Source organism: Zea mays, chromosome 3 (assembly GCF_902167145.1).
Source record: "Zea mays cultivar B73 chromosome 3, Zm-B73-REFERENCE-NAM-5.0, whole genome shotgun sequence".
NCBI classification, from domain to species: domain Eukaryota; kingdom Viridiplantae; phylum Streptophyta; class Magnoliopsida; order Poales; family Poaceae; genus Zea; species Zea mays.
Genome location: NC_050098.1, coordinates 89,480,673 through 89,502,685, shown reverse-complemented (window position 1 = coordinate 89,502,685; position 22,013 = coordinate 89,480,673). Strand labels below are relative to the sequence as shown.

Here is a 22,013-nt window from a genome sequence, read left to right as displayed (position 1 = left end):
TTCGGTTAGTTTTGTCTCAGTCTGTGCTTTTGAAGCTTCGGCAGTTTTCCTTGGAGTAGAGCTTGAAGTCTTTATCGTCTCCAGCGCATCTAGTACGTTGACCATCCTTTTCCTCTTGGGGTCACTATAAGACCTTTTTGTGCCTTCAGCACTATCACTTCTTTCCGAAGGGCTTATAACTTCTAATATCTTTGTTCCTTTGACCCCTATCTCTTCAATATTATCGGCCTTCAGCTCACCTAATTTGGCTGAGGATGCCTTCGGCATTGTAGCTGGCTCTTCAATCTTCTGCGTAAGCGCAGGTTCTTTGGCTTCAGTAGCTGAAGAGGTCTCACCGCCAAATTCGGGCACTGTGGCCGGTTCAATGTAGCGCGGTCGGTTAGTAAGAACCTTCATTTTTCTCCTCTTCGGTTAGCTTCGCTTCAGCAATTGCTTTCTTGTCTTGAAACATCTTATCTTCGGAACTGACGAAAATATGTCCTTAAATCCGAAGCTCAAAAAACTTAAGAAACAAAGCAACTGTTGGAAAACAAGATCTAAGAAATCAAGCAAAGCAAAATAAGCGTACAAAATATGCTCGGGGTGAGTTCTTATTTATACGCCCAACGCGCTCCAAGTTGGAGGGCCCAGGTTGTCATTGACTGTTGCTATTCTAGCAAAGGGAAGGAGTTTTTTCGGACCTTCGGCTTAGGGCCTTTGTCCATATCGCAATCTGAATTCGTTATTCTAACAAATTAACCTTGCGAGGGGCTACTATTGGGGGCCTTCGTCTTCCGAAGGTCCTCAAAAACATGATTTAACAATGTTTCTGAAGTATAATACATAAATAGGTACCTTCTGACTCGGATCAGAACCACAATGTGAAGAAGTACGAAGAATACGAAGGTTGGCGCAGAGCCGAAGTTGTACGCAAGGGACCTTCGGCATGATAGCAGAAAGGGGAACCGACTTAAATGGGAAAAGGCTATTTGGACCTCGATGGATTACTATAGAGCCATTAGCAAATGTAAAGGGCATGAACGTAATTTTACATGGGCTACGTCCCGTGCCTATAAATAGATGAACAGTGCTCCCGTACTGTTCACGCTGACTTGTCATTCTGCTTTCGCGTCACGCTTGTACTTTTACCTTCTTTCAAGCCGAAGGTACATTTATAATTTGATACCATTTCTATTTTTTCATGATAATAGAATAGAAATGAGCTTACAATAATATATAATTGTTCATGTTATTTCTTATGTTTCATACATTTCTTCTTTCATTAATGTATACTGTGATAATGAAGGTATGTCCTTCATAACCTTCGTCTGAAGATCGTTATATCCTGAAGGAAATAACGCTTCGAAGGACGAAGAGCATTAACCATTAACCTTTCTTTGTGTTGCCTTGTTCTCAAGCCGAAGCATTTGAGAGCAAGTCCCCAACAGTCCTTATAATTTTAATCATGGCTTTTCTTGATTTCTTAGTGCCTAATAAAATAAATAACCTTGGATTAGCTCTGGACTAGGGTTCTCTGCATTTTTCCTATGTTTTTTATCACTTAGGTACTCTAGGAAAATATGTTCATCCTCTGGTTATTATTTTCCATTGCCTTTCGTATTTTTCTAAGTTTTGGGCAAAAATAGTTTTAATGGACATTCTTGGGTTATTCTTGTATACTGGGGTGCTTAGTACTTTTAAACAGTGTGTATGTTGGGTATGTATCTCTACATTTTTTCAGACTAGTATAGAAGTATTTCTATTTTTCTCTGGATTAATAAGTTTTGGGTATTTTCCAAATTTGAATCAAAACTCTAAAATGTATTGTAGGAACCATAGGGTTTACTATTTTTGCTCGATAGTCTATAATATTTAGGTCCTAGCAAAATTGGTTTGACAAAATTTGGTTGAATAAAACTCAAGTTATGAATTTCCAAGTTCTCTGCTCATTTGAAAAGAATAAACATAAAAGGTTAAAGGAAAAAAACTGTGTCGGGGTCCCTGGGCTTATTCCTGTCTGAATCGTTCAAACCGTGCCCCTAAAGAACTATTCACATGAGTCACTGACTTAGAACTTAACCCCCTAGCTTTTTATCCCCTCTAACCCGCGCTCCACCCTCGCGTGAACAGTGACCGAAGAAGAAAAAGCAGTGGTGCGGCTTACCGGTGACGGTAGAGGTCCGGCGAAGGGTCGGGTGAGGTCCGTGGGTCTCTGGCGATCACGTCGAGGTGCGGATCATCAGCAGTGGTGGTCGGAGATGGGCTGGCCGCGTGCGCAGGCGGTCGGGTTCGCCGGCGGTGCGTGCTCCGGCCTGCTCACGGCGGTAGAGTCAAATTAAAGTGCTCGGGGAGCTTCAAGGGAGGTCAGCAATGATGTGGGTGCAAGGAATTGGAGAGTGGCTCACCGTGTGACCCAGTCTACACGCGGTGGCGGTCGGCCGAATTCTACTCAGGTCGCGCTCGCTTCTCCGGTGAGGCAATGCCGCGGCTCACGCTCCGGAAAGCTTCATCGCCTCTCGGGGAAGCCATCCAGGGGCTAGGGCGAGGGTGGGGGTTGTCAAGAAGGGCTGACCACGGTGGTCGTGCTCGAGCAGGGATGGCAGGCGGTGGAGAGCTCGCCGGAGTTGGAGTTTTTGCTCGGGGCATGAGGCGTAGTGAAGTGCGGACTGTTGTGCACCAGAGGTACTTATAGGCACCCTCGGGCATGGCTGGGCGCAGGCGCGGGGGACAGGCGCAGACCGTGCGCGGCGCGCGCGTATAGGGCAGCCAGTGCGCGACCGAGCGCTTGAGCACGCGATCGAACACGTGGAAGTGTGATTCTGCCCGAGTTCAAACGCATGTTGGCCGACCTAAACGTGCATATCTTGCCAAGGATCCTGTGTAGTGTCTCTTCACCGTGCCAAGGGCTTTCTGTCATGTGTGAGTCCCGATTGAAGATATGGCCTGGGTGAGAAGATATTGTGGCGTGAAGATAGCTTTGTCAGCACTATTCAAACCAAGACAAAACCCATGTCAAATCGTGTCAAACAATTTTGGTTTGATTTCAAACTTCACGAGAGTGTTCCTAGGGTATTTTGGTGCCATATTGATATTTGGACTTTATGGATTCGAGTTTTGGAAAACAGGGAACACATCTGAACCTTGGGAAGGGTTTAAAATTCAGTTTTCTGAATTTCTGAATTTTTCCTAGAGGCTTTACTCCATGGGCTGTTTTGGGGATTTTGGAAAATTCAAATGACCAATATTCCTTACTACATTTTTGTAGTTTATTTAATGCACTAAAACATTGTTAATTGGTCCATATCAAGATTTTGTATTTTTTCCCAAGCCTTTTCTCAATTTCCCATTTGTGCTCAAATGGCCAATTTGAATGGTGTTAGGGTTTTGTATGTTTTTCTCACTTAAGGAGCATGATGTGCTTAGTGTATGATTCTTGAGCTGAAAAAGACTTTGCTTAGGCTTTTAATCCTTTAAGTTTGGTGTTTCTTGCATCATTAGAGCCACATGTGATAATGGTCACAAGTTGGGGTACTGGGAGAAACCCTTAGTAACACTGGGGTGTTACAGCCTTCCTCCCTTAAGGAATCTCGTCCCGAGATTCGGGTCAGAGTCCTCCGGGATGAATAGATGGGTTTGGCTTGCTTGTATATTATGGGTTTGTTTATTAAGGTTCTCTAGTAACTGCTCTTCGAATGTCATCCTCTTTGCAACTTCAGAAGGAAGTCCTTCATGAGTTGGTTCTATAGCTTACTCAGTTTATGTTAAGACCATCCTTCTTATATTTAGATTCAAAGGGCAGGGGGAGGGGCATGGTTATGTACTGATTCCCTTAGACAATCGAGGTAGTTCGAATGTAGAAAATCCTCAGTCTCCCAAGTAGCTTCTTCCTCTGAGTGATTGCTCCATTGGATCTTATACATTTTGATCGACTTCACACGAGTTGATCTTTCTTTGCAATCCAAAACCTTGGAGGGGTTGATCTGGCTATATCTCCACTTCTGGTTCTGCTATAACCTCGGTTGGCAAAGGAACACATTTCTTCAATTGGGATACATGGAACACATTGTGGATGGCAGACATTTTCGGAGGTAGCTTCAATTTGTATGCCACAGGTCCACATGCTTCCACGATCTCATAAGGTCTAATGTAGCGAGGGGCTAATTTGCCTTTGATCTCAAACCTCTGCACTCCTTTGGTGGGTGATACTTTCAGATATACAAAATCTCCCACTTCAAACTGGAGGGGTTTTCTTCTCTTGTCATGGTAACTCTTCTGCCTGGCCTAAGCAGCTTCTAGATTCTTCCTGATCAGTTTGACTTTCCTTTCAGCTTCAGTCACTAGGTCGGGTCCAAAGATTTCTCTTTCTCTAGGCTGAGACCAGTTGAGGGGTGTTCGACACCTTCTTCCATATAGGGCTTCGAAGGGTGCCATCTTTAGGCTGGATTGATAACTTTTGTTATAAGCAAACTCTGCCAAAGAGAGGTACTTATCCCAGTTCTTGCCGCAATCGATCGCACAAGCCCTTAGCATATCTTTAAGAATTTGATTTACCCTTTTGGTCTGACTATCAGTCTAGGGGTGGTAAGCTAAACTCCTTATTAGCTTGGTTCCCAAAGACTCTTGCAATTGCTCTTAAAATCTGGCAACGAATTGGGCTCCTCGGTCAGAGACAATGGTCCGAGGTAACCTGTGCAAACACACGATTCGGTCAATATACAATTCTGCATACTTCTGAGCCTTATCGGTGGTGTGCACTGGAAGGAAATGTGCCACTTTCGTCAATCGGTCCATAATGACCCAAATTGAATCATGATGCCGAGAGGTGTTGGGCAGACCCACAATGAAATCCATGCTCATATCATCTCATTTCCATGAAGGTATCGATAGGGGTTGCAAGGCACCGGCTGATTTTAAGTAGCTTGCCTTTATACTCTGACATGTGTCACATTCCGATACATAATGAGCTATTTCCCTCTTCATTCTGGTCCACCAATACAAGGGCTTTAGATCATGGTACATCTTGGTGCTTCACGGATGCATGGAGAATTTGGAGAGATGAGCCTCATCCAAGATTTTCTTCTTGAGGTCTTTATTCTTAGGAACCACCGATCTGTCTTCAAATCACAATATCCCCTTGCTGTCTTGGCGAAAACACTTATACTTTTCCACCTTCTGATGAAGATTCTCCTTGATGATTTGCATTCCCTTGTCACTGAGCTGCACCATAATTATCTGGTCTTGCAAGGTTGGCTCCATGGAGATGTGGGACAACGTACCAGAAGGAATTACTTCGATCTTCATCTTGCTCAACTCATCACATAGGGTATTGATGCGAGAATCCATCATCACACAGTTGCATTGTGACTTCCGACTCAAGACATCAGCTACCACATTGGCTTTGCCCGGGTGGTAGTGTACTTCCAAGTCGTAGTCCTTGATCAATTCCAGCCATCTTCTCTATCTCATGTTGAGATCAGCCTGAGTAAAGATGGACTTAAGGCTCTTGTGATCTGTATAGATGTTGTAGTGGGTTCCCATCAAGTAGATGCTAAGGTAAAAATCATCACTGATTTAAATGATATAAATGATGATGATGATGTTGATGATGATGGCTATTTATATGATGATCTTGTTAGAATGTTAGGTGAGGCCGATGACTACATGCACAAAGAAAAAGAAAAGTTTAAGACCTTGAAGGAGTTGTATAAGAACCTCCAAGTGTCTTTTGAGGAGCTCAAGACCTCTCACAACGATTTAAAAGAGAATTGTGAGAAGCTTGCGGAAGCTCAAAACTCATCTATTATGGATGAAGTTGTGGTGGTCACCAAGGATGTTGGAGTCACTTGTGACTTACTTGATAGTCGTACAAGTGAACCACAACCTACTAACTCTATTTGTGATAAATGCAAAATTTCTCTTATGAATGAAAATATTGCTCTTGATGAATCACAAATCATTGTTGAAAATGAAGTAATAGTAGATAGAGTGAATCCTCTAACCCATGATCTTGAGAAGGCATATGGTGGAAAGGCTAAATTGGATTTCATATTGGGAAGTCAACGGTGCTCACTTAATCATGAGGGTCTTGGATATGTTCCCAAGAAAGGAAAGAATGCTTTTGTAAAGCAAAAGACATTGTTTGTGAAAGAATGTGACAAAGTGTGTCACAAATGTCACAAGAAGGGACATATCAAAAAGAATTGTCCTAAGCTCAAGAATGTATCCTCCACTTGTTTTGAGCATTGTTATGTTCTTTCTCATAATGCAAAAGGTGTTCATGCTAAATTTGTTGGTACTTCAATTGTTGGCAACAAGAAAAAAGCTATTTGGGTGCCAAAGACCTTGGTCACTAACATCCAAGGACCCAAGCAAGTTTGGGTACCTAAAAGAGATTGATTTCCTTTTGTAGGTGAACTACAAGGCGGGAAGGAATCATTGGGTGTTGGATAGTGGATGCACTCAACACATGACCGGAGATATGAAAATGTTCACCCAAATGAGTCAGGAAGATTGCTCAAATTATGATAGTATCACATTTGGATATAATCACAAAGGAAAGGTTAAAGGCTTGGGTAAAATTGCTATTTCGAATGATCATTCCATATCAAATGTGCTTTTGGTTGAGTCTTTGAACTTTAATTAACTATCCGTAGCTCAATTATGTGATTTAGGAATTAGTTGCAATTTCACCGTTGAGGATGTTATTATCTCTAGTGTTGATGGTAGCAATCTTAAGTTTAAAGGCTTTAGATATGAAAATCTTTATCTTGTTGATTTCTCATCTAGTGAGGCAAAGCTCACAACTTGCTTATTCTCAAAGGCTTCACTAGGTTGGTTATGGCATAGAAGACTTGGTCATGTTGGAATGAAGCAACTCAATCGTTTAACCAAACATGATTTAGTCCGAGGCTTGAAAGATGTGAAATTTGAGAAGAACAAATTGTGTAGCTCATGTCAAGCCGGGAAGCAAGTGGCAAATACTCATCCAAATAAAAATCAAATGTCTACTCATCGGCCTTTGGAATTACTTCACATGGATTTATTTGGGCCAACATCGTTTGTGAGTATCGACGGTAATTCCTATTGCCTTGTGATTGTGGATGATTATTCTAGATTCACTTGGGTTTACTTTCTTCGGGATAAATATAATGTGTTTGAAACATTCAAGTCATTTGCTATATTGGCTCAAAATCAATTTGATTTTGACATCAAGAAAGTTAGAAGTGATAATGGGTCGGAATTCAAAAATGCTAGAATTGATAAATATTGTGATGACAAGGTTATTAAACATGAATTTTCTTCCAAGTATACTCCAGAACAAAATGGTATTGTTGAAAGAAAGAATAGGACTCTCATTGATATGGCTAAGTCTATGTTAGCGGAATATAATGTGTCGGATTCTTATTGGGCCGAAGCAATAAACACTGCATGTCATTCATCAAATAGGCTATATTGTCACAAGCTCTTGAAGAAAACTCCCTATGAATTGCTCATTGGTAGAAAGCCAAATATCTCATATTTTAGAGTATTCGGTTGCAAATGTTATATTTTGAGAAAGGGAAGCCGGTTCTCTAAATTTGAGAAGAAATGTGATGAGGATTTTCTACTTGGATATTCATCAAATAGTAAGGCTTATAGAGTCTTCAACAAGACTCATGGTATTATTGAAGAAGCATACGATGTTGAGTTTGATGAAACTAATGGGTCCCAAGATGAAAGCGATAATCTTGATGACGTTGGTGGAACTCAATTGAGAAATGCTATGAAAACAATGGCTATTGGTGAAATAAAGCCGAAGGAAGATGATGATGAAAATAGTGTGGTTGTCATTCCATCCTCTTCAACCCTAAATGAAGAAAATCACCAAAGTCAACAAAATGATGAAATTATGGATACTCATGATCAAGATACTTCAAGTCATTCAGTTCCTCCTCATGCTTCAACTAGAAATTCTCAAATGGTATCAAGAATTCATCATTCTATTGTGAAGGATCACCCATTTGATCAAATTGTGGGTGATATTAGTAAGGGTGTTCAAACTCGCTCTCATATAGCTTCATTTTATGAACATTTCTCCTTTGTATCTTGTATGGAACCTAACCGTGTAGATGAAGCTCTACTTGATGTTGATTGGGTGAATGCAATGCATGAAGAATTAAATAACTTCACTCGAAATGAAGTTTGGGAGCTTGTTGAGAGACCAAAGAACAACAATGTTATTGGTACCAAATGGGTGTTTCGCAACAAGCACAATGAAGATGGATTAGTAATAAGAAATAAGGCAAGATTAGTTGCTCAAGGATATACTCAAATAGAGGGATTGGATTTTGGTGAGACATTTGCTCCCGTGGCAAGATTGGAAGCAATCCAGATCCTTCTTGCTTATGCTTGTGCTCATAATATCAAGCTCTACCAAATGGATGTAAAGAGTGCCTTTCTAAATGGTAAGATTATGGAACTAGTGTATGTTGAACAACCTCCCGGTTTTGAGGACTCCAAAAGACCTAACCACGTGTACAAGCTTTCTAAAGCTCTATATGGGCTTAAGCAAGCCCCACACGCTTGGTATGAAAGGCTTAGGGATTTCTTACTTTCTAAAGACTTTAAAATTAGGAAGGTTGACACTACCCTATTCACTAAAAGAATTGGCAAAGATTTGTTTGTTTGTCAAATTTATTTTGATGATATTATTTTTGGATCTACTAATGAATTGTTTTGTGAAGAATTTAGAAAAATGATGTCAAAGGAATTTGAAATGTCTATGATAGGAGAATTGAGCTTCTTTCTCGGTCTTCAAATCAAACAATTGAAAGATAGAGTCTTTATAAGTCAATCAAAATATTTGAAGGATATGCTCAAGAAGTTTGTCTTAGAGAATGCAAAGCCTATCAAGGCTCCTATGGCAACAAATGGTCATCTAGACTTAGATGAGGGAGGTACTATGGTTGATCAAAAACTTTTTTGTTCAATAATTGGTAGTTTGCTTTACATTACCGCATCTAGGCCCGATGTTATGTTTAGTGTTTGCATGTGTGCTCGATTTCAAGCTTCACCTAGAGAGATTCACTTGAAGGCCGCAAAAAGAATTCTAAGATATTTGAAGTATACCCCCAATATTGGTCTATGGTATCCCAAAGGTGCTCAATTTGAATTAATTGGATATTCAGATTCGGATTATGCGGGTTCCAAAGTTGATAGAAAGAGCACCTCCGGTTGTTGTCAATTTCTTGGAAGATCTCTTGTTTCATGGTCTTATAAAAAGCAAAATTCCGTTGCCCTTTCTACCGGCGAGGCGGAATATATATCGGCCAGTAATTGTTGTGCTCAATTATTATGAATGAAACAAACTCTATTGGATTATGGGATCATTATTAAGAATGTGCCTCTCATGTGTGATAATGAGAGTGCGGTAAAATTGGCTACATCCTGTCCAACACTCAAGAACGAAGCATATTCATATACGACATCACTTCTTAAGAGATCATGTTGGAAAGGGAGATATCCCTATATATTAGATTGGCACGGATGATCAATTGGCCGATATATTCACAAAGCCACTAGATGAAACAAGGTTTTGCTCACTAAGAAGTGAAATGAATGTGATAGATCTCTCAAACGTGGCTTGAGGTTGTATACACATGTGTAGTATTGCATTTCGCTTCTAAATATGCTCTCTAGGCTATTTATTGGGTATTTTTGATGAATTTTTCATTCTCGTTTGATCTAAGTAGTTTTATATGAAAATGTGTATTCCTCAAATACATAATGTGTATATGCATGCATACTAACCCTTGAATTGGTCGAAATGTCCATATATGAGCTTCAAATCAGATTTGAAATTCAAAATCAGAAAGTGGACAAAGTTTGGAGATTTGAGTATCATGCCGCGGACCATCTAGATAAGGACCACGGACCGTCCGCTGTATCAGGATCTGGACAGTCCGAGTCAGCAGAGCAGACAGTCTGAATTAACAGGGCGCGGACCGTCTGCCGTCCCTGCGCGGACCGTCCACGACAGGCAGTTAAGTCGGGCAGAGGCAGTCAGATTGTCACTTTCATCAGTTGCCTTCTCCTCTCACACTCTCCACACGCCTAAAGGTGACTCTTGTTGATTGTGAGCGGACGATGAAGTGAACTTGCGCACGGACTGTCCGGAAGCTTGTTGGAAGTTCAACAATCATGTCTTCGTCCAGGTATTTCAAAATCTCATGGACTTTATCTGATTTCTTCAAATTTGGGGATTCTTCGGATTTTCTCTCTGATCTAGAATTGAGTAGTGGATTCACAAATATGATTGGTGGAATTGCTAGTGTTACTCATTGTGAATGTTGTGCAAAAATTTGAACAAGTTTGGATGGTTATTTCTCTGTCGAATCGTTGATTGAATGGATGGGACGACTAGGGTTCTAGAAAAATCGCCCCTGGACGGTCGCGGACCGTCCGCCAGGTTAGCGCGGACAGTCCGGACCTCTGGCGCAGCAGTCTGGCCCCCTAGCGCGGACAGTCCGGCCCCTGACAGAAAGTTACACTTTCTTTCTCTATGTTGTGGCGTTATCAACAATTCACCTGTGGTTATTTCTCACATATATTGCAGTGGTCTGGGTGGTCTTCAGAAGAAGCTTGACGGTTGTTTCAAATCAAAGCGCCCTCGTGCAGATGATGCAGACTATAATCCAACCATAGACTTAGAGGCCCAATCTTCAACTGGGGGTAGTGTTTCTATGGACACAGAAGATGTTCCACACGCTCATCCTGACTATCCAATTGACATCACAGGATGGACTTATCCAAAGAGGAGATTCTCTATGGCAGAATATTACTCTAGGAAGACAGTCAATCAGTATGATCTGCCCTCATACACCAATATTCAGTTCTTTCACACTCAGCTTCAATTTGATGTCTTCTGGGGCACACTGATGGATACAAACTTTCACAAGCATCAATTTATAGATTGGACTTTTATGCTGGGTCAATCATTCAAGGTTCCCAAATTCTATGCATGTGGTCTTTATCACTTTATGGGCCAGAGGACCGACTTCAGTGAAATGGCTGTGAAACAGTTCCTGGCCACTGCTGAGATTGACATTGATGAACAATCAATCACCTGGATTACTGGCTTCAAGAGGTATTCTGCAACGTTTGCTGAATTTGCTACTGCAAACAGTTTGGATTATGATACAATTTCAGCTGGGATTGATTTGTATACTGAGGATAACTTTGAAGAATTTGTGCAATTCTATGAGCCAGCAAGGCTGGGAATTCCGAGGTTTGGTGAGACAGCAGGACTGAGGCATCATCCTGCTGTGATTAACAAAATTGTGAGAGTAACATTTCTTCCCAAGAGTGGAGATAAGAGCAAAATCAGAGACAAGTTCTGGAACATTATCCACCATGTCATGAATGGTGAGGTAATGAATGTTGTGCTATTTATGATGAGACAATTACAGGACCTCAAATGGACAAGAACTATAACTTAGCCTATGCTCCATACATTATGGCTCTCATCAAAGCTAAGACTAGATTTGAGGGGCACTGTGAGATAGTTCACACTCCTTTTAGGCCCTTCAAGAATGAGATTGGATTCATCACCAGGCCTCTTACTCCTTTCCCAGATGATGAGGAAGAAGCTGGTGATGATGCAGGAGAAGCTCCTGAAGCTGATGCAGAGCAGATGCCTCCTCCTCCACCTCCTCCTCAGCCTCAGCAGTTCTGGTAGCCTGGTCCAGGCTATTTTGATCCTTACTTTCAGAACATGCAGCAAGGGCTCCAGACCCATATGAATGGCCGCTTCCAGGGCATGATGACTCATATGGACCAGCGCATGGATAGGATGCAGGCTCGCTTTGATGATAACTTGGATGCGATAAATTTTGAGCTTTCTAAGATTCGCAGTCACATCCAAGACACTATTACTGATCCAATTATGACCAGACTGAACAACATGCAGCAGAGTTTTCAGGATTATATGGGGGCTTTGTCTAGTCAGTTTGACAATCTGTCTACAAATGACAGCATTCAAAACATAAGTCAGAGGTAGCAGCAGCTCCAGCAAGACTTTGGGCAGTTCTCCTCTCTCTTTGACACCTTCAGCACCCATTATTACAGCATGTATCCTCCACCTGGTGGTCAGTGAAGCCCCTCCTTTGTGGCAATTGATGCCAAAGGGGGAGAGAAGAGAAGAGAAGTTGGGAATGTCATATTTAGGGGGAGCTCGCTCATATGAACATTGAGACTTTGCATGTGCATGTGCATGTTTACTATGTTTGTGGACAAATATTTGTAATATTCTGTGGGTTGAACTATGTGTGTGAATGGTTGATCGAGGAGTGATTAAATTTGTTGCGCTTATTTTACATATTACTTCTTGTATGCCTCGATAACCATGACTGTAGGAAGATCTCCATTAAAACTCCGATCGATTATGTGTGTTGTATCTTCAACTAGAAATATCATGCACACACATAGGGGGAGATATTCCTACACTCTGAGTTTTATTGAGATTTATCTATCTCTCGGACGGAACTTCAAATCAAGATAAGTCTTATAAAACTCACCTCTAAAATCCTTCTTATACCTAAGGTATGAGGGAGGTTTGAAAAACAAAACTTCTCTTGGATATAATGTGTGGTGTTGTCATCAATTACCAAAAAGGGGGAGATTGTGAATCATCTAGGCCCTTAGTGATGTTTTGGTAATTAATGACAACTGGTTGTGGACTAATGGTTCTTGGAGAAATTAGAATGCAGGGTTGGACCACATAGAACAAAAAATCATGGAGATTTATAAGCATTGGTTGTGGATCAAGTGAAGGCAAAGGTATAACATAGGTTTTGTTTTTGTCGGTCTCCAGGAGTTTAGAGAAGATATTTGATTGGATTAGTAGGCTAGATGGTCGTACTATTAAGAGGGGTCAATGACGTTTGTCTGTGTCAAACTTAGTGCCTCATAGAGCATCTAGTGGTTGCATTTGCATGAGGACTAACATCGCTTCCAATTTCAAGAGTTAAAAATCTTTTCAAAAGCGTGTTTGAAAAGTTGTTAAGTTATGGGGTTGGCGGACCGTCCGCGATCCATCCAGTGGTGGTCCAAAGTATGTTAACATCGTTGTTCCTGTCATTTGTACTGCGGACCGTCCGGGCCTTGGGCCGGACCGTCCGCAGTCCTGACTAGAGAAGGTTGCTCTCGGCACAGTCCCTGTATTATTGTGCGGACCATCTGGCCTTGTAGGGCGGACTGTCCGCAGGTGCCAAATTGGTTTGGGCAGGGACTGTGTGTTTTTGGGCATTTGTACTACAGACTGTCCGGGGTCTAAGCCTGGACAGTACTGTCTCCCAGGTTGCGGACCGTCCGGCCTTGTAGGGCGGACAGTCCGCATGTGTTAACTCCTCTTGGTTAGAGCACTGGTGCTCCAAGTTGCCAGGTCTCGGACGGTCCGGCCAAGGTTGGCGGACTGTCCGGACCTCGCTTTTCTGACAGCTCTGACAGATTTTAAACGGGAAAACTAGCTGTTATATGTACAACGGACCGTCCGGCCTCAGGGCGCGGACCGTCCGCGTGTGCGCAGAATGTGTGTTGTTTGCACATAACGGTTCGATTTGTGAGGTGGGTTATAAATAGAAGGGGAGCTCATGTGTGAGGGCTCCCTTGGCCATTCCTTGCACACATTGAGCTCATTTGTGATCCTCCCACTCATTCTCTCACACTTCTTGCTTGAGATTGCATTCTAGTGAGAGATTGAGAGTTCCTAGTGCATTTGCATCCATTGGTGATCCTTGAGGCACTAGGTGGTACACCAAGCAAGCGTCATCGGCTTGTTACTCTTGGAGGTTGCCGCCTCCTAGACGGCTCGAGTGTTGTCTCTGTCGAGCTCTCCAAGAAGATTGTGGAGGAGCCGCGATGTCGATTGTGAGAGGTTCGCGCCTACCTCGTCGGAGCGGCAAAGATGACATTAGTGGAAACGAGGTATTGAGTGATTTCTTGTCCAGTTGGCTCAAAGATCAAGTCGTGTCTTGATAGAGGAGCAAGTGAGATCTTGAAGTCCACCTCAACGTGGATTAGGGGTGATCGGCAAATCACCGATACCACAGGATAAAATCCGGTGTCTTTCTTTTCTTGCATTACTTATTGTCGTGCAAGTGATTAGTATTTTGCATATTGTTCTTCGAGTATACAATCACCATAGTTGTTTCTCATAGATTGTTTACTTGTTGTCACTAGAGAATTTATACCTCTTGTCATATTGATTAAATTTATCTAGTGTTTTTGAATTTAGTCAAAATCGTCTATTCACCCCCCTCTAGCCGTTGTCCTAGATCCTACACTCGGGGAGCTGTATCTTTACTTAAAAAAGCTGGCTGTGACCATGCGAAGGCTGTAATTCAGCCAGACTTCCCAGTTTCAGCGACTGACATCAAGGAGCCATCAGCCGAAACTACTGCCCTTAGTGGGAAATTCTATTTTGAAGTATGGATGAATGGCGTTCGAGAGGTAGCAGGCGAAGCCATTAGGCGAAATGAAGAAGAGGCTCATCTTGCCTTATAAGAATCAAGAAAAGATGAAGAGGCCGCTGAACGTGAAAGACATATAGGTATGTTTGTCATATTTTAGCTTCGTAAGTATGTTAACTTTGTGCTTGACAAAAGCTTATATTTTGATGTAGCTGAACTATCTCCTCCTCCAAAGCCATACAACCTTGAGGCCGATCCAGCCCTGAAGGGTACTCTCGATGTAATCAGAATAGCAAATGAAGCAATTGATGAAGCTGTAAATAGACTTCTAAACGAAGATGCTGAGAGAGTCCTGAAGAAGGATGATTAGACTATGTATAAAAACATTTTGCAAATTTTTGTGTGGTGTTTTTTATGTAACAAACAATTGCAGGCTTTGTGTCTCATGGCGTAATATATTTCTTTGCGTAGCGTGAAATTGTCATACGTACCGTTTTGAGCCAAAGGCGAAAAAATACCTTCCCTTCTTTTCACGCTTCATAAAGAAAATCCCTTTTTCACCGTAGCAGTATTATCAAACTCGAAGGTCTTGTCGTAGATCTTGCATAAGGAATATCGTTGCCGAAGTAACAAAATTAGTCCAAAGGTCTTGCCGTAGATCTTGCCTGAGGAATTCTTTACCGTTTAATAGGAATGGGTAAAATTGCAGCATCCTTTCATAATTCTTTGTCCCAGATACGCTTAACCTTATGGGTTAGCCATTATGGTCGAAGGAGTAATTTCCCTTCTTTTCCACTGTTTTGGATGATGCAAGATGATGAATGATGCGATGTTATGCAGCATGATGTGATTTTATGACGCAACAAATGTTAATGGACAAACATTTTGTAATAGTAAGACTCTGCATCCCCTTAGGGATGACTTTGGAGTCTCTTCACCTTTTACTTAGGTGGCATTTAAGCTCTGCATCTCCGTAGGAACGACTTTGGATCTTCTTCACCTTTTACTTAGGTGGTATTTTAGCTCTTCATCCCCGTAGGAACGACTTTGGATCTAAGCTTTGCATCCCCTTGGTAACGACTTTAGAGCTAAGCTTTGCATCGCCTTAGGAATGACTTTGGAGCTTCTTCACCTTTTACTTAGGTGGTATTTTAGCTCTGCATCCCCATAGGAACGACTTCAGAGCTTTTTCACTGTTTCTATTACACTCGATAGTGTAACTCCATATTTTTTACAACAGGTTGACGGTTGTACCTTCTCAAATTATCTTTGAGGCAAAAACAGGAAATCGAGATAAATGAAAATTACATTAGGTGTGTATGAATGTTTTTTGATCCAGCCCCTTTATTGCTTCAGTAGATGTGCCTTGATTCTGGTACAGTGCTATTAACTGTCTGGGCTTCATACTCTTCCCTTGCATCGCGTTGTTGCTAAATTTGGCGATGCCCCTCAGGCTATTGGTGTGGGACGAAGTTGGAGCCATGACCGGTGGTGGTGGCAATGCCCATGGAGCTGGGGAGTGGCTCGCCGAAGTTGCTGACATTGTGGGTTGTGAAAATGGCTGTTGATTGCCCACATACTCAAGAATGTACGGGGAATAGCACGAAGCAGTATGTAGGACTTGCTTCGGCTGATTTTGCCGTGCTTCAACCTCAGCTATCTCCTTTTGTTTCTGTATTGTAACTTGGCATGTCCTAGTTGTGTGCCCCTTATCTTCTCCACAGAACAGGCAGAACAACCTTCTCGGTTGTGAACTGAATCTTCCTCCAAAGCTTTGTCCCCCTCTATCTCTTGGGGCTGGTGGTCTGAAGGAGCTTTGTTGTGTCCCAGATGACTGGGAACTGTGTTGATATCCTTGGTTGTGATTGCCTCTGTCTTCACTTTGGCTGGATTGTGTATCGTTTTGACATGCCTTGGTTGGAGCCTTCCTCCGAAGCCCCTGGGTTTATCAGAATATCTGTAAGCTTCTTCCCATCTTTGCCAGAAATCATTGTCGGCTCTAATGTACTCATCCATCTTTTGTAGAAGTTTCTCCAAGGTTTGTGGGGGCTTCCTGGCAAAATATTGCACTGTTGGTCATGGACGAAGTCCCTTGATCATGGCTTCGATAACAATTTCATTTTGCACCGTTGGCGCTTGAGCTCTGAGACATAGAAACCTTTGGACATATGCCTGCAAATACTCCGCGTGGTCCTGTGTGCACTGGAATAGAGCTTGAGCAGTCACTGGCTTCGTCTGAAAGCTCAAAAAGTGGGTGACTAGCGTATCCTTCAGCTTCTGCCACGATGTGATTGTTCCCGACCGAAGAGAATAATACCATGTTTGAACAAAACTCCTGACTGCCATGGCGAAGGATTTGGCCATGACAGTAGTGTTGCCACCATATGATGATATGGTTGCTTCGTAACTCATGAGGAACTGATTCGGGTCCGAATGCCCGTCATACATGGGAAGTTGTGGTGATTTGTACGAAGGTGACCATGGGGTAGCCTACAATTCTGTAGCTAGGGGGGAAGCATCATCAAAAGCAATGTTATCATGATGAAAATCGTCATACCATACGTCATCATAGCTAGGGCTTTCCTAACGAAGCTCTCTCTGTTGTGGCCTACGCCCTTGCTCGTTGTCTTGTGTGATGTGACACATCTCTTCGACTGCTTCAGCAATCTTCTTCTAGAGTTCAGTCAGCCGAAGCATTTTCTCTCTTCTTCTTTCCACTTGTTGATGGATAGCCTCTAGATCTCTGATTTCTTGATCCAACTCTTCTTCCTGTGGTGTTAGGCTAATGGCCTTCCTTTTCTGGCTTCGGGTCTCCCTCAGAAGGAGCCCCTCTTGATTGGTGTCCAGCGGCGCAAGGGAAGCCCCTGGCGCTACCGCCTTCTTCGGCGGCTCGACGAAAGTAGTTGTTCGAGCTCTTGTTGTCGAAGGTGGTCGTTTGAGTTCACCATAGGTGGGCATCAACGTTGGTCAATTGTTCTTAATTGCTATGAATCAAAAGCAAGGCAACAACATTTGTTATATGTTAAAGACCTTCGTCTTTCGAAGCATTATTTCCTTTCGGATTTAATGAATCTTAGACGAAGGTCATGAATAATGAGTCTTCATCATTCGTAAATATGAAGATGTACTTACGAGATGTGATGTCACGCCACATATTTATTTCATAATAAATATACAAACACTATCAAAGTTTGTATTGCATTGATACCTTCGGCTTGTTTGAAGGTAATGACGCGAGGGCAATTATAATCCAGCGTGGGTACTGTTCATCTATTTATAGGCAATCGTACAGCTTCGTACGTTATTACATTCATGTCCTCAACAATTATATACAGAGTTTATAAATGTCACAAGGACATTATCGTCATTTGTATTTAATAACTTGAACAACACCTTCTCACTATGTCGTCTTTCTGCTTAACCGTGATGAAGCTTGTATCGTCGTATTTCTCTTGAGTTATGTTAAAGCTTTTTTAGTGACGAAGCTCCTGTAATATTTAGTAATATGCTGAAAGCAAATGGTTAGCCGTATTTTTGAGGACATTCGAAAGAGAAAGACCCCAACAACTGTCTTGTTCACTGATTTGGCATTCCATACACAATGACACAGTAGACACTGACGAACACCTACCTCTATTTGTACTACACTATATTGGCCATGGCCCTCTATCTCTATGTACAGCAGCCGGCAAGCGGCAACCATTGTGGCAGCAGCGCGACACCTCTCAAAACTCCGGCGCCCGATGAAGCAAGCACCAGGCAAGGACGATGGAGCTCGCCCTGTGAATCCACTGGTTTGTATCTCGGACGAAGCTCCCCCATGGCAGTATGTGGATTGGATCAGTCGTGCCATCGCAGGAGCATGACGACGCAGCGCTGGATGATGTAGAGCCTGGCCCTCTGCTCCTTGAGGGCCTTGCCGAATCCCCTCTGCCTCCTCTGGCCTCCGACGAGCAGCTTCATCTTGCAGTCAGTCACGATCAGGATTCTCCCAAGTTGGCAACGGCGAGGACGAGCTATGCCGTTGTTTGCTCAAGTAGCAGGTGTAGAACTTAAAGCAGCACTCCGTATATATAGCAGAGCCGGGACCTCAGCAGCTGTTGAGAAGGTAGTGTAGTACTGTAGTGTAGATAGCGGAGGAGGAGAAAGGCGAGCGGGGGCCCACACGGGGCGTGCAGGCGGGGTTGGCGATGGCCAGCGGGGCGAGATTCCTCTTGTCGCCCTCCTGCCCGGGAAGCGCACGCCGGGTAGTTCGGCCGTCGTGCACCACTGTTTGCCTACGGAAAATGTGTCGGGGTCCAGGGCAGGCGGGGGCCTCACGTGCCGCTCGTGCGGTGCGGGTGCGGCGTCGCTGCCACCCAACGCCCTCCCGTAGTCAGTCCCGTCCCGTGCATGCGTGCGCGCGCGCCGCCCGATTGATTCTTCTGATCATGAGTTCAGCTTTGAATGCTGGTTGCTGAGTCATGACTGTAAAAGTCCTTTTCTTTCGCCGTTCGACGACCCATACGGACAGATAACCCAAGGATGCCACACCTTGGTAACGATTGACGACTCTCTCTCTCTCTCTCTCGATTTAGCCGGAGTGCATGTGCGCTTGTCGGGCCTGGGCGCAGATGTCATGATCCATGATGGCGGAGGCTGATTGCCTGATTGGCTAGCTCTGATTACAATTATATCGATTGGTTGTTTCACTTGGTGTTCTAGCGCGCCCATCGATTCCGTCAAACCCCATGGGACCGCGCACGTGAGAGATTCCTAAGTACTACCTGCATGGAGAATCATGGTTTCGTTACTCTTTTTCTTCTCTGTTTCGTTTGGTTTTCGTTATACATGTCTCTGACACTACACCAAAATAGTAAACTTTCTAGAGCCTAAACCATAGGAAGTTAGCCCTAAACTCTAGTAAGTTAGCTAAACTCTCGGAAGTAAAGCCATTCCGTTGAAAGTTTAGCTCTCGAAATTTTTTTGTCGGAAGTTAGCTTAACTTCATAGAGCCCTCTAGAAAGTTAGCTAACTTTCTACAGCCAAAAAAGCCTCTCGGAAGTTAGTAGGTTCTCGGAAGTTAGTAGCTTCACGCCGTCAGCGCCGTCAGCTGACTACCTTCCTACGACTAACTTTCTACGGCTGACTGTAGCCCCTAGGAAGTTAACTGACTAACTTGCTACGGCTGACTGTAGTCCCTAGGAAGTTAATTGGCTAACTTCCTACGGCCCAATTGGCCTCTAGGAAGTTAATTTGACCAGCATTATAAATGTTATTTATTTTTATTTTACACTACATTCCACAACATAACAAATATATCAACAGCTATATAGCACAACATATTTTCACATAAAACATCTCACATACAATCACATAACAATATTTAAATCCATAGTCTCATCAATTACATCACAAAAGTCTCATCCATAGTGAGTAGTCTGAAACTGATGTCAAGCCATACTGCTTCCCTTCTGAAGAACGCCTCCAACTAAACTACCAGAAAGCAGGAGAATGTCTGAGGTTTCTGAAACTACACGAACGGGAAAATCTACTTCTAAAACCGTTGAATCCGAATCCGAAGCAGCGTTTTGGTTTTTGAAGAGATCAGTCGCGAAACTGTTGTCACTTCGTCAAGCTCTGGTACACCTCTAGGGTTCGTGAACATTAGGGTGCCGCAGTTGAGCCGCAACTGAATTCACAAAGGTGCAAGTGAAAAACACGAGTGGGTTAAGAGGCATGATATGGGTGATGCAACTATTTGCAGCAGTTACATGATCTAACAAATTTTTGTTAATACTATGACAACCAAAAATGAAAAATAGATATGAGAAATCAGTAGCAGTGTCAACTGTATTTTTTTCTGACAAGTGAAACAAATTCAATCTTCTCAACCTCTATAGTCTCAACTACTTAGTCCACTCATTGGCAAAAGAAGTGGATTGTACATGCATGCAGCAACTATTTTACACATCTCTTAGAACATCAACTTCAAAACTATAGAGGTAGTTTGAACTGAACATATGAGTTGTTTTAGGGGGTGTTTGGTTTCTAGGGACTAATGTTTAGTCCCTTCATTTTATTCCATTTTAGTCTATAAATTGCTAAATATAGAAATTAAAATAAAGTTTTAGTTTCTATATTTGACAATTTTGGAACTAAAATGGAATAAAATGTAAGGACTAAAAATTAGTCCCTAGAAACCAAACACCCCCTTAGTCAGAATGCAGGATTCAGTGTCTATTGTCATCAGTATGACTTAGCGACTCACAAAAAACTAAAACCTACAGGGCTGTTATGAGAATACTTGACATTTCCAATCCCATCAGGATAGCCATGATCGCCTCAACGTCATTTATCAGAAATTCAGAACAGACGCACTGAATCAACTGGCAACTGAGAAGCAGCTCTCACCATAGGAATCGATGGCAAGGACAACGATGTTTATGGGGTCGTCGCACCAAGGCAGGTCGGTAGCCAGATGAGTCAGCCGAGCGTAGTTGCCGGCCTACACGCACAGCGCGATGCCTATGACGTCCCGTTCGCCGCCGACGGAGATGGTTTCGCCTAGCTGGTACGCCAGCCTGCACAGGAGCAAGTACACAGACCTGCCAATGTAAGCAATGATCTACTAGAGTCACTTTGCAGTTCAATATGCATTCCAAAAGGCATAAAACTAGACTTTGAATTTATTTTAACACACAGTAATTTCTTTGCAGTAATGATCTGCGAAGGTTTTGTTCAAACAACACGCTACAACATATCTGAAACAAAAACAGAAACACCATGTGTGAACTATAATGCAACTACTATCCATCTCTCATTTATGCTGAGTCCATGACACATTGAATTGCGTGTTTGCAGATCCCAAACTACCCAGAGCTACGCTCTGATTACGCTGCAGCCATGATGCATTCAATTGCTTATTTGCATATTCCAGTCATAGTCGCTTCTGGCCCATACACCTGCAGTGGATTTTTTTCAAAACACAATTAGCTCATCTATATGTGAACTGGTGGCAATGATTTGCGACTGCCAACAACAGACGGTTCAATGCTATTTTTCACATCTATTTTCTGAGCTAAAGGGTTTCCATCACCCCAAAAAAATGCTTAGAGGCAACTAGATCAGTACCTCAATTGGAACGCCGAGTTCTGCACCAAGCTTACGCATTTTAGCCAGTCCAGATTGGTAATTTGGACCACCTCGGCGGACATAAATGTGCATCCTTGAAGCCTTCAACTTGGATTCCTGAAAGTGAATTGTGTGGCAATAAAAAGGTGACGAAATGTGCCAAGAACGAACAACAGTTAGTGCAGACATGGGCAAGAACGGGATCGATGGATAGGTTTCAAAGAACCGTGCTCCGTCCAAACCAAGGCGATGAATCGAATTAGACCGACGTTGAAGTGTCGAACTCACCATAGTTGGGGTGGCAGTGGAAGGACAGGTGGCTCGATCCTCGGGGGGGATTTTCTCGACCATCCAAAACATCATCGTGGTCCTTACACCGCTGTTGTCATCGATGGTGACCCCGGTGCCAGCGGCGGTGCCTGCCATTGGCGCAGAGGTAGCGGGTGGACCTGTAGCGCAGGACAACGTCGGCTT

General features: G+C 42.9%; 1 protein-coding gene and 1 long non-coding RNA gene across 2 annotated transcripts; both read right to left on the bottom strand.

Annotated features, from left to right (window-relative positions):
* Positions 1-17,980: 17,980 nt before the first annotated feature.
* Positions 17,981-18,471, bottom strand: LOC100277161 (uncharacterized). The gene has a single exon (NM_001364036.1). The coding sequence runs from the start codon at positions 18,387-18,389 to the stop codon at positions 18,267-18,269; it is 123 nt and encodes a 40-aa protein (NP_001350965.1). The 5' UTR covers positions 18,390-18,471; the 3' UTR covers positions 17,981-18,266.
* A 2,763-nt stretch (positions 18,472-21,234) lies between these two features.
* LOC109945246 (uncharacterized) lies at positions 21,235-21,662 on the bottom strand. Its single transcript, XR_002268375.2, has 2 exons — positions 21,540-21,662; positions 21,235-21,370 (listed from the first exon to the last, which is right to left on the bottom strand). It is a non-coding gene; the product is annotated as an uncharacterized lncRNA (long non-coding RNA).
* Between the last annotated feature and the right edge of the window lie 351 nt (positions 21,663-22,013).